Raw genomic sequence first — 12,942 nt, forward strand, 5'->3', positions numbered from 1 at the left:
TGAAAATGTTCGCGGCTTAAATAGAGTTCCTGAGTGGCAGTACATTTGGTTCTTATAACAAAATTGTACTTTTTTATTATCGCTTCTGTCGTTCTCTTTGATTTTGAGCCACTTGGTTAACGGACTTTAAAGAATGTCATAAATTTATGCAAGCATACCTTTGTCTCTCCGTATCCGTACCACGAATCCTCCTTCTATCGCTATCGTAACCCACATTAGAAGGAGGCAAAACCTCTGTGCACATCGTCTTCTTCGTCTTCAGCCCCAGCATAATGGCTTTTGTGTTATGCTTTTATGATTGAAGTGAAAACAAAAGGAGGCAGCGGGCGGGGACGGGTCTCTGGCCGAGGTTGTCCTCAACCCTTGCACGTCACAAAGAGCCTGTCCTGGTGTGGTGAGAGCTTGGTGTTGTGTATATGTGTGTATGTGTGCCTATCGATTTTCCCTTCGGCCATAAAACGCTAATGGCCGACTTCACTTCGACCCAAACGTCTTCCTGTTCCCTACTCCCTACTGCTAGAAGCTGCTGTCGCCATTTTGCTTTTCATATTTTCCATTGAACTTTAAGCCGACATCTCCATTTATTGCTGTTGCTGCTGCTGCTGTTGCTGCCGGTTGCTGCTGCTGCTGTTGCTATTGCTGTGACCGCCATATTGCTGTTGTTGCTACGCCTTTAGCTTGAGCCGCAGTCGCCATTTTTATTGTCATCCTTTCCGCTGTCGCCGCTCTGCGTGTTTGCCATTTTTCCTCCATTCTTTCTAGGTTTTCGCCTTGCAATTTCCACTTGACACAATGGCACACAAAATGCAAAACTCCCCCCATTGCCACACCGCACTGTTGTCTGTTGAATGTTGTATGTCGGCTGCTAAAGTGTTGGCGGCTTGCATTTGTATTGTGTACTTTTTCCTTGTTTTATTTTTTTCCCCCTTTCTCGCTTGAGCCAGAGTTGTCCTCTGCATGTCATTTTCCATTTTCTCCCCATTTACTTTTGCTGCTTTTTGGCAGCTGCTTTCACAGCGTTGCAAGTCGGCTTTTGGCTGAGTCTCCGTCGCTTCTGCCCTGCTCCTTATAGCCTGCTCTTCTTTCTTTCTTTCTGAAGTCATTATTGTCGGGGACGCAATAACTGTGACAAAGTCATCTTCTGTGGTCGCATCTTGGCGGAGGCGCCACCCCTCAAAGAGTTTCCTTTGGCCATTGTTGCTCCGGCTGGCGCGTGACTTTTGTTTAATGGCTGTCATATTTTGCAATTGTTGAGCTGCTGCTGCTTCTGCTTCTGCTTTTGCTGCCGGGGGGCTTGGCGCAGGAATTGTCCTCGTAACTAGGTGGCCAACACAAAAGATTGCTACTGTCTAAAACATCCCAGGGAAGCCAATTTTGGGCCACCACGAAAGCCTCACCTGTCCATCTGGTGTTGCGTTAGACTGGCGGTCAATGCAATTCAAGTGCTCGGTTTATTTTTATCGCACTTCAAGTGCTCTGAGCCAGCAAATTGTCTGGCGCGCAGGCGTAACCAGCAGCCAGAAATGGGGGGGGGGCTTTCGTCGGCTGGTTAAATTTAAATAGCCGCGGCAAATACCCGCAATGTTTGCCCCCGGTAATTGAAAGGCAAACATAAGACCAGAAACCCGGCAAGCCAAAGACTGCGCATGCGCAGCCCCGTTTCCTGGGACGACTCAATCGAGACCCGCGAGTCTCTCCACTGTTTGCTGTCGCCGTGTTGACAGAAGACGGTTTCTCTGCAGCCAGCCTGTAACTGCAACATAGCTGGCGAAACTAGAAGAGCTAACACACAGTTACAGCTTCTTGTCTATTTTTATTTGGTAAAGAGCTACGCATGCGAGTCTCTATGGTACCCACCGAAAGGTATCTTTATAAATGCTTATTTAAACAGCTGCAAGTGCTCCATGGGAGTGATGGCTTCCAGATACAAGATTCGTGTTAAGTTAGAGCAAAGATAATTGAGATATGCCAGTGGAAAGGCCTTTCTTTTTAAAGAAAGGTAACAACATCCTAAAAGAAGCTAACCAAGTATAAATATCTTGGTGACAATGCATCTTTTTGATTTGGCAATAAATATGAATTTACAGAAAATTTTCAACAAAACAAAAATATTTTCTTCACATATTCACAAGCTGGAAAACATTTTTACCTTCGTTGTAAATAAGTCAGGCTGCCTGTATTCGTTAGCTTAGCCTGGTAAAAGAATTTCTGATGAAATATAAAGAAAATATTTTTAATAAATGCAATTAATAAAACATGTTTACATCCTTGGGCCTATCTACGACGGATTTCCTTGTTGGTAACATGTAGTTGTGCGCTTTTTATTTAATTACGCTGGGAAAATGTGAGTTTATTGAATTAAATGGTGCGCAAGGTCCATGGGGCAAAGATTTAAATTGCCTACCGTCGGTATATCGATTTAAGGACCCAAATCAATGCCAAAGATGTCGGCGGATAATGTGTGGCAATGAAGAAATTCAATAAAATGTTATAAATAATTCAATAACTCAGATCGAATGAAATATGTATGCAATGCGGAGGAACTTTTTGGAACAGAGAACAGTGGGATTTATTTGTGATAATTTAATAAAAAGGGACTTCTATGAATTTTCATATAGTTATTTCTTTTAAACAAAATTAAACATAAGCTATTTGTCATTTTTAGGTTGAAGGAAGATTTTCGTTTAAGGGTTTTCGTTCCATTGCAACCTTTTTCAGGGCATTGGTTCCTAAACATTTGTAATCCAAAAATGGTTTGCTTCCTAAATATAGAATTCATCTACTACACTCAAAGCTTGCAGCACTTTTGTGTCGACTTGCTCCACAGTGCGAAGCTTGCTAACGATAATCAATGTACGAAAAATGCCAAACCGTTATCAAAACTCGAATCCGATGAGGCAAACAGCCAAGCACAGGCCTTAAATCATAAAAATTGACTCATTTGTAACATAAAAAGCACATTAACACATTAGGAGACCTCCAACCATTTGTCGGGGTTGAACGCTGCGCTTGGGAATGGGGCTTTGGGGGATGTTTGAATGTTTTTCTGTTTTCCTCTTTGGGATCTGCTGACAGCTGAAGCGAAACAACATCAAGATTCGATTGAACATTTTCCAGGAAAAGTGCTGGAAACTAGCGACAATATTCTTAAAGGCATATATAAATTGTACAAAGTGAATGTGGGGATTTTCAGGAATACAAAATGCTCTAAGTTGAAGCGTAATTTGTTGATAAAAGTTACATACTTGATATATATGGCTATAATTTTTTATTAAATACGATTTTACTTAAAGATTAGTTTACATATTCCATGAACAGATAAGTTAATTACCTTTATGAACATTTTTTATGGTCCCCAAAGGTTAATCACTGCATTTTTCCAGCTCTACAAACTCTGAACAATTACGAAGCGAACACTGTATTAAGAACAGTTTATTACATTTATATTTTCTTATTTTGTCTATGAAAAGCAATTAAGTTTTTTGTATTATTAGGTCATTTATTAATCTGTCTACCTTATATCTGAAATTTTTCGTGGTGACTTTGATAGTATCAAACTTAAATTAAACATTTTCGCTTAAGGTATAACCATATACCATTGACAAACGAAATAGTCAATCTTCTTTACATTGACAAAAGTCAACCTTCCATCTGATGAAAGGCCGAAGTGAAGCATTTATTTAATTGGGCTCGTGACTGGCACGCTGCCACCTCTAACCCATGGCAGCACAGACAACTCACAGCAATCAATTCAATCGGGCCGACATTAAGCACCGAGTGTAGCTGGGAAAAGGCGAAAAACCAAATCAAACATTAATGCAATAAAATGGAAAACGCGTTAACAGCGATTGCCTCGGTGGCCGAAGCTGGCAGCCAGCTGGCAGCACATCGCAATCAGTGCTAGGTCCACGCAGGAGCTGCGGGTCCTGCCCGGGATTTGGGGCAGGGATTGGGTGGGGGCCTAAAAGCAGACTACGCCGAAAGCGAAAATCAATGCCACTGACAGGCGAGAGCCCCCCAAAAGCGACTAAGTGAGCGACAGAAGCCGACGACGAGTGAGCAACAATGGAAGGTGAATTTGATAAGTGGCGAGGGTTGGGGTGTGTGTGTGTGTGTGCGTTTGGGGGTGAGCCAGCCCCAGTTGTTGTGGCCTGGCAACATGGCTGACTTTGGCAGGGAGGAAATGCAGCGCCTAATGCGGCAATTAGGGGTGGGGTCATCGGTGAGTCGAGGCACCATCACAAAGGATTCGATACGAAAGGTGTATAGAGTTCGGAGGCGGAACTAACATATATCTGGAGAACAAGGATTTCGTTTGCGGTTCACTAATTGGGGGAGTTGCAAGGACTCTGTTTGACTGGACTCCCCGTTGATTGGAGTACCATTACAAAACTAGTTTCAGGCTTTAGCTTTATGTGGGAATTAAGTTTATAGTGCAGACTGCTTTGAAAGGATGTTTTTCGTATATAACAATGAAATCAGTAGCATAAACTTATATTGAGTGAAATAATATTATATTTACAAATTTTGTATAGTGTACACAAGTTTATTTCATTCTTAAAAGTTAACCCACAAAGTCTCGACCACTTCTAATGGAATCCACTGCCGAATAATGCCCTCAAGATGTTGACCCTCGAAGTTTAATCTCACCTGCTGCCAGGCTTCAGTGAAGCGGCACTGATTAATAAAGTTAAATGACTTATAAGTCCATTAAGCAAACTTCTGTAGTCTGGCGTATGGGAGAAATGCCAAAGAAATTAGCGAGCCAACGGGAGGAAATTGGGAGAAAAAGAAAAGCAAAGCAACTTTACAAGTCTGCAACTGATTGAAATACATATCGGAGGTACGGGGAATCGGGGAAATGGGGACTCAGTTGAAAAGGAAAAAAGTACGTAAAATGTGATGGCAGCTTAGCATGCAATAAGCAGCAAGTTATTGACCCATTTGGTTTATGTACTGTGAAGGGAAAATCAAAGAACTGACGGAGAAAGCCTTCAGCAGAGATCCAGAGAGAACCTAGACCCTTCCATTGTTTTCCCATTCCCGTAATGACAGTGTGAAATCAAAAATCATTGCATTCTCGATTCAAGTTTTTGCCAGGGAGCTGTGAGAACTCGAAAGCTGCATTTCATATGCGCCAACGCACAAAACCACAAAAGCAAAAGGAAACTTTTCTCCCACACAAACTTACAACGATTTGCAATCAGTTCGAGGACAGCCGGGGTTAGGGGTGTCACCTCAGAATCACGTCGAGACTCAAAGTCAATGTGAATGCGACCAAATGTTAATGTCGGCTCAAGTTGGGGTTTCGTCTGCCAGTGGAGTTCGATTTTTAGAAAACTGAAAAACGGAATTTCTTACTTTCTCGGTAGCAAATCGATTATTGCTGGAGCTGAATAAAAAAATAAAGTCTCTGGCAGATCTTTATATTTAATATGAATGCCTTAAAAATGAGGTTAATATAACTCAGCAACTACTTCAACGAGTAGAAAAATACATGGCGATTGCCCAAGGCTTTGCTCTTCCCCAAAAAAGGTTGTGAAAAAGCAAACATCAATGTTTCCCCTTTTTTTTTAGAAGCCGTCAAGTTTTAGGGAACATATTTCCGCGCCACCGACTTTCTCCAAAATGCTTCAATTATCCCCAACAACAGCAGCTTGCACTTCCCATACGTACATATATAACATGTATACACTCTGTTGTAACTCGCAAGTTGCGAATCGCAACTACCGGGTAAAATTTATGTGTAGCCTACATTTGGGCGCTGGCAGCGTAGGGTCCTTGACGCCCTGTCGAAAATAACTCAGCGATCAAAAATGCCTGCCATGGGAGAGTGAGTGAGCAACCGAGTGAGTCGCATATTTTCATTAGGAGACATCCATCAAAATTCACGCATGAATATGGACTTCTCATGCTCGCCCGAACGCAATGAATCCCGCACATTGTCATTTCCCACCTGGAAAAGTGAAAAAATATAGCCAAATATCGCTGGGATATGGCTTATAGTCGTATATAGTCGTCCGCGCTCGCGGGTGGGGGTAAGTGAGGAAAGTAGAAACGAAAATAGGCAAAGAGTTTTTGGTCACGTAAGGCTCATAAAGAATGCCGATGGCATAATTTGCACTCTGGCTTTAGTTTCGCTTTTGTTTCCCCGATCCGAGGCCCTGAAAGTAGGCTACCAAGGTAATAAGTTTCATCGACTCCTTGTATTGCTGCCAAGTGGGCCGAAGGCACGCTATAAATCTTGCACAAGCGGAACTTAAAGACCAACTTTAACCCCTTGAATATTCCCCCCTCCGCCGCTCTCCCGAACTTTTTCATTTATCATGCCAAGGAGGAGAGAGAGAGAGAGAGTGAATTTAACCCCCCTTCGCCACTGTGTCTCTCATGTGAAGCAACCTTTTTCATTTGTAATAAAATTCATATGACTTTGGCGCATGTTTAACGTAAAGCCCACCTCATCGATGGGCGGAGGGATGCGGTAGCGGGAACGGGAGCGGATGCGGATGCGGGTGTGGGGCCATCATTAGGCTCGGGCACGCACATTCCCGTTGCTCGGAACGCAACGCACCGCAATCTTTTGCCGGCAGAGAGCGCCACATGCAAAACGCCATGTGTGACATTTTTACTACCAAACATTTGTTTTGCGCACCGGAGCGGCTGTCCCTTTGAGTGTGTGCGAGTGTATGGGAGTGTGTGTGTGCCTGAGGGGGGAACTGGGTTATATAGAGAGGCAGAGTGGGTTGGGTTGGTGGGGGGAGACCAGGGAGCAGCAGTTGGGGCAGTCAACACGTACCACGGCACCGTGGTCGCCTGCCTGTCGTTTGCCTGTCGCTGGTCGCTTTTCTGTTGACTTTGCATAATTTTATTGCTTTTCTTTTATTTTTATGCGAGGTCTTTCCCTTTCCGTTTCGTTTCTGCTGTACCACCTCTCCTCCTTGTGCCCCGCAGCCGACATTGACATTATAATCAATATTTCTGTTACTCGGGTCGTATACTTATTTTTTCTGTGGCCGCTTCTGGCGTGCGCTCGCATTTTCCTTCCGTTGTCTGGCGTTGTTTTGTATATTATTAGGGGAATTCCCCCACTCTATCCTGCTCTACTTTCGGTTCGATCTAAATGAGGGTATTCGGGGGAACCATAATGGAATGATTTGACCTCAGATCGAGAAATATGTGTTTGAAAGATATGCAACTCAAAAGTCGTGACTTTACGAATGATTTCTAGGAAGTGTTCCCGCATTGTTTACTAAATTCATGCTGCTTTGGAGTTTATTCTAATAATAGTCTTCTCTTTTGGCTGATTTGCAAGTCTTTTATTCGATTTTATAGATTTGATTGCTGGTTGAGAAGGCCAGAAGTTTGAAAGATTTGTATATACATTGCAGATGAAGCATGAACAAATGTTTACAAATCTAGCAGAGGTTTCTGTGAATTAAGAATTATAAGGAGTACTGTTGATAGTTGGGAAATAAAGATTGTAATTAATATTGCTTAATAACAAAATTTATAGAAGACATTTGACATCACATACTATAATTAAAAGTAACATTAAGTGTTGAATTTAGTTCAATATGTGTAAATGTGAAAACCTCACTAGAAAACCTGGATAAATATTTGCGAAACATCTTTCGCTGAAGCATCATTTAAATTTTTATCGCATATTACCCTCAAATATTGTCCCAAAAGTTCTATTTTATGGCTTGTTTTGTTTCCGGCTAACGAAATATAAAAGAAAAACTTTTGCAATGTTGTTTGCTTTGCTTTGGCTGAGTTTGTTTTTGACAATATTCTGCGGCTGAGGGACATTCTGGAAATTATTTTAGTGCCTCATAAAAAATGTTTATATGCGCTTGTGTGAGTGGGAAGAGTTTATGACTGAGCGTACGACATTATGCATTATATATTCATGATCTGGTGTGTGCCTGGTCAGCCCTTGACTTTCTAAATAATTACCAGGGAATTTTTCCCCTTTTCACGGATGAAGATAAATCAGGAAGACTCCTTTCCTTTCCCGCACATCGTGCCGAGCAAATAAACGTCAGCAAAGTATAATGTGGCCATAAGTTGTATCATTATTCTCGATGTGGATGTAAAATGTTTGCACATGTTGTTGCCCGGAATGATTGTCGTTGTTGTGCTTTAATTTATGTCATTTGTGTGTTCGGCTTGTTTCTGTTTCTTTTCGGACGCAAATGACATAAAGGCATTTAAACACGCCATAAAATAATTCATAATAATAATTTTCATGTACACGCAGGAAACAAGGGAATGTCTTATGTGTATGTGGTAAGAGCACACTGGCGTATTCATATTCGTCATATTATGAGTCAAATTTTAATGGATGATTGCTGTTTATCATTTCCAGTAAACATCGGTGACACGTGTGTATGTGCTGGTGTTGTGGTTTTCTCAGCTTAAACCGGAATGAGGAAGTTTACTTGAAGTCAACGAACTTCTTCTAATCGCAGAAACTGGGTTAATAGGGGTTCCTCTATTTATTTTTGTGTTTACTGAGAATGGCACTCACCTGGCATGCTGTGGTCCAACATTCCCCATGTCATGAGCCGAACTAGCCGTTATCTGAAAGTCCGCGATGGCACCGGACTCCATGCCCAAGGGCTGCTTGCAGGTTCCTATTAAAAACAAAACACATTCGTTAAATGATGCAACCGAATCTCTGGCAACAATATGGTATTTCAAGATGAGAAATCACCCAACATTTGGCTGAAATATTCGAGTGAAGAAAACAATGGTAGTTCAAATCAAATCGGAAATCAAATCAAAAACAGACTCCCCTTAACCTGTCCAAGTGGATGCATAAATTAATTAAAGACGCAGCAAATGGGAAAGCAGATACATTCTGCTATCGTTTCAGCAACTCAATTTCCATTCGCCATCAATCTGTGAGAACGCATGAAAAGCGCAATTATCATCTCCACGCTTCCCACTGCCACTCGAAGAATGATGGTACTCCGGCCCCCAAGGGACCGCGAAAGGGTCATGAATAGGTCGTTAAGACACAGCCGTCATCATCATCATCATCATCCTCATCTTCGTCATCCCCTCCCGCTGCTCGGGCTCCAACAAAATATCAAGAATATTATCATTCAGTGAATAATTAGATGCAATCAGTCAGTGCTTAAGCACCATAAGTCAAAGCCACTCGGGCAGAGCCACGGAAAACTAGACAAAGGTCAGGCCCAGCCCAGGCTGGCTGGCTTTCTGGCCCTTGAACGCCCAATCGCGCCATCTGCAGATATGGATACTCGCAGCGACCCTTGTGGCAGTTTCATCTCGCGGGTCATCGAAGATCTTGAGGACTCAAGACTTGGGTTCCAGAAAAGGCCTCGAGTGTGCGAGAGATGCTCAAGAAGTTTCCAGCTTAAGAGTGCAATGGATGTTGGAGTAATGAAGTTGTTTAAGAAACAGAAGTTACTTGTAAGTACAACAAGTGATTATAAAAGGTCGAAGCTCTAAGCTTTATCTTAATTTAATAACTAAAGTTGCTAGCTCAAAAATCCCCGATCAGTTGGCAAATATATTATATATTTCCAATGACTAACAACTTCGCTTTGACAAATTATCTCTAGAAATATTTATGTGCTTTTGGCACCTCCCATTGGCTCGTAGGGGTCAGTTCCTCTAGCTTTTCCCTAGACATTCTTTCAACAGTTCAGGAAACTCATTTTGGCCAAAACGCAATTGCTTAATTAAGTACAGACAGCTACAAACTTTGAAAGTAAATTGTTGCAATCAGTCAACAGAGATGCCCCGCCGGGGAACCCCCATATTTACATTACGCCCATGACATATTGATGCCCATAAATTAGTTTTAATTATTGAAAAACAAACTGAGCACTAAATGAGGGAAAAACTAAAAGCAAAAAGCAGTGCCATTGGGGAAATTGATCGATGATCCCGTGTTGGTTTCTCGCTATTCAATTATGGGAATGGAGCATGGGAGTCTCTGGTGGGAGGGTGGGGATGCTGCTTACGCGGCGATAGTATGCCAAATCAAAGGCGATGGCCTGGAGAATGCTCGGTGGCTTTGAGCATGTTATATTTGGCCGAATAAACAAACGCAGTAGGGAGTGAATGGGAGGGAAAAGCATCGCATCGCACCGTTCGCCCAGGGAAGCACAACCATTTTGCGAAACTTTGACGGCGAAATGCAGAAGTACAAAGTGAAAAGTAAACAACGCACGGCGGGGCAACTCCGATTGTTGCTGCTGGCAAAGTTTTGCGCAGAATAAATTGCACAAAATTTAATTAACTGCACTTGAGTGCGTGGCCTGGTCGTTTGGAGCTCTCTCCACCCCGCTCAGGCCCCACTTCTGTCCACTGCAGTGGCGTGTGTGTGCGATAATCATAATTCAAAGTTCCCTCTTTGGCTGGGCGTGTAAGGCAAACACAAACAAAGGAGAGCACCGCGAAACTTTATGAAATTGAAAATTGCACAATTTTACAGTTCAATGCAGGGTACGCGGCCAACGGGGCGCATGAGCTATATGTGTGTGTGTGGAGCATAAGCCAGGGAAATTGCTAACAAACAATCGGGATACACTTTCATATGCAGACACAGCGGGAGAGGCTACGTGAAGCAGAGCCATTTCCCACGGGATTAAGCCACTTAATTGAGCTCTAACCACTCGGATACGGAAAATTGAGCTTTACCGGAGTGTTGACTTCCCAAAGATGAGGATTTAAATCTGTTCAATCTTTGTTTTATAGATTTATAGCATATGTGAGCATCAAATTCGAATTTTAAAGTGTAACAATGAAAGAAGAAGATGGGTAAACTTATGAATGAAATTAAATTATTCTTTGACTAGTTTGTTAAACAAAACAAATAGAAAGATGGGTATGTCCGAGATCTGATTTACAGAGTATTTAGTGTTCTTCACTCTTGGAAAATCAGGCAGTGGGAAAACTTTCCCAGCGACCGTTACAGCGGGGAAATAGCAAGCAAAACGCGCCAGAAACGCGCTTAATGACGCGAATCTGCTGGCGCTCATAAACAACAAAAGCAACAAGGCGTCTTTTATGGCCAGGACGCTCCCCTTCAGTCCTCCCCTCCCGCTTCCCCCCTTCAGTCCTTTCTGTATGCCGCCCACTCACCAAACGGAACTTTTGGCCACGGTTCGTTGGGGCTGAAAGTAAGCTGAAGCCAAAGAGGGGGAAGAACAGTGTAAACAAATTACGCACGCATTTTAATTGGCTTTCAATTGCGGTAAAAAGCGCGAGTATCTCACGGATGCAATTAAAAAGTATAGTAGCTGACCCGTGGCTGAATCTCCCTCCAGCAAATGATCTGTGGAAAATTCACGCCGACGTGACAAACATCTAACATGCTCCATTAAGCAGCGATAATGAGTTATCATTTGCCACTTGAAAGACGGAGTGTGAAGTTGTATAATTCAGTAGGAACCAATTGGTACTAAAATTATTACAATCGAATTAATAATTTAAACATTTTCCCAATTAAAGATCTTAAATACAACTCAATTATCTAGAAATCAAACCTTGGTTTCTTGTTTGATAAGAATTCTTTACCAAAAAAAACAAACAAATTATCATCAATATTTCTGTATATAAATAATACAAGAATTTATTATTATTGAACTAATAATAAGAACTTTATTTAGCAGAAAATCAATCTATTTATACAATTGCTTTATTTTTGTGTAAAAATATCCCGAAATACCCATATTCAGCTCCTTAAATTAATTCATGCTTAAAATCTTGATGGCTTGAAGTTTATGCTTAAATGATATATGTTTACAAACACTTCTTGTGACGCTGAAAAATCCCACTTGTAATGCATCCATGTTTGGACTCTGATTCCGGTCAGATATGGTAATAAATTAACATAATTTACAGCCAAAGCATCTTAAATGCATGTCACCACATTGCGAGCATTCACTTTTACGCTCTATCGGCGCAAACACATGTCTGTGCCCGGCAACGCCCGGAACAAAAAAGGAGGCCAAGATACAGATACATGTTCGATGTGTCGCCGAGGCACGGGGTATGGTCGAGGGGACGGGACTGGACCGGGACTGGGACGGGACTGGGGGCCCCTAATCGTCGCCGAGTTATCAAGCGTGGACAGGGGCTTTTTTAATTTATCGCCGGGCCATGCAAAATGTGCAGCACTTTGGTGTTGTTCGGTGGGTGCCAAGCTATTATTTTAGCTGGATCGTGGAAAATCTTATCGCCACTCAGCGATCGACACTGCAGCTATAATACATCTGCACATCTGGCCAAGGTAGCTGCACCCAAGAGGCATACCTGGGGATAAAGCCTCGAGCCTGCGGCCAAATTTATAGTTAAAAACCAATATTGCCAAGAAAAGGCTAATGTTTTTTAATGATTTATAGCTCTGATATGTGAACTAGGATTTTTTTGAAAAGGTCGTAAATAATTGGTTTGCTTATATTGCCATCTTAATACCCATTGAAGTCTGAGCTCTGAGCTGGTTTTATGCACCTACCCCACAAGTCGACTAAATTTCACCTAAATACTGGCGGTAGATTACCCCCTCCGGTCCAGGAGCTAAAGTTTAGTGTCGCATTTACTTTTGATTGCCACCGAGAGCTGCTGCAGCCGCCACTTTAAATGGAGATTTTTTTTGTGGCACCGCGAATACAACGGCCTCCGAGCTGCGGCCAAATTACATGCATTGCCGCAGTTCCCCGATCGGTGTTTAGTTTATCGTGTTGGCCACCGTTTTGGCCAAGACACCATGTAATGGCAATCCATATCAGGTTTTTTTGGTTGTCTGGTCGTCCGTGTGTGGGTCTTACTTGTCAACGGCCGTGATATTTTTCGGGTGCTGTGAAAGTAAAAGTGAACCACGCACGAACACACTGTGCAAATCGATGCATAAGCCATGCAATTAGCTTGGAAATTGGTTGGCGGAGATCGGAAAAATGCTCG

General features: G+C 42.4%; 1 protein-coding gene across 4 annotated transcripts in view; it reads right to left on the minus strand.

The window, feature by feature from the left end:
• Ddr (discoidin domain-containing receptor 2) overlaps positions 1 to 12,942 on the minus strand; it is a 108,963-nt gene that overhangs the window by 71,336 nt on the left and 24,685 nt on the right. For all 4 annotated transcript variants that reach the window (XR_015273529.1, XM_020954626.2, XM_086841123.1 and 1 more), the window contains exon 3: positions 8,531 to 8,636. Coding sequence is in view for 2 of the 4 variants with exons in the window: in XM_020954626.2 (XP_020810285.2) it covers positions 8,531 to 8,636 (106 nt within the window). In the remaining 2 variants the exon portion in view is untranslated. The remainder of the gene's footprint in view (positions 1 to 8,530; positions 8,637 to 12,942) is intronic.

Source organism: Drosophila serrata, unplaced genomic scaffold (assembly GCF_035046125.1).
Source record: "Drosophila serrata isolate PLE 108 unplaced genomic scaffold, ASM3504612v1 contig_100, whole genome shotgun sequence".
Classification (NCBI taxonomy): domain Eukaryota; kingdom Metazoa; phylum Arthropoda; class Insecta; order Diptera; family Drosophilidae; genus Drosophila; species Drosophila serrata.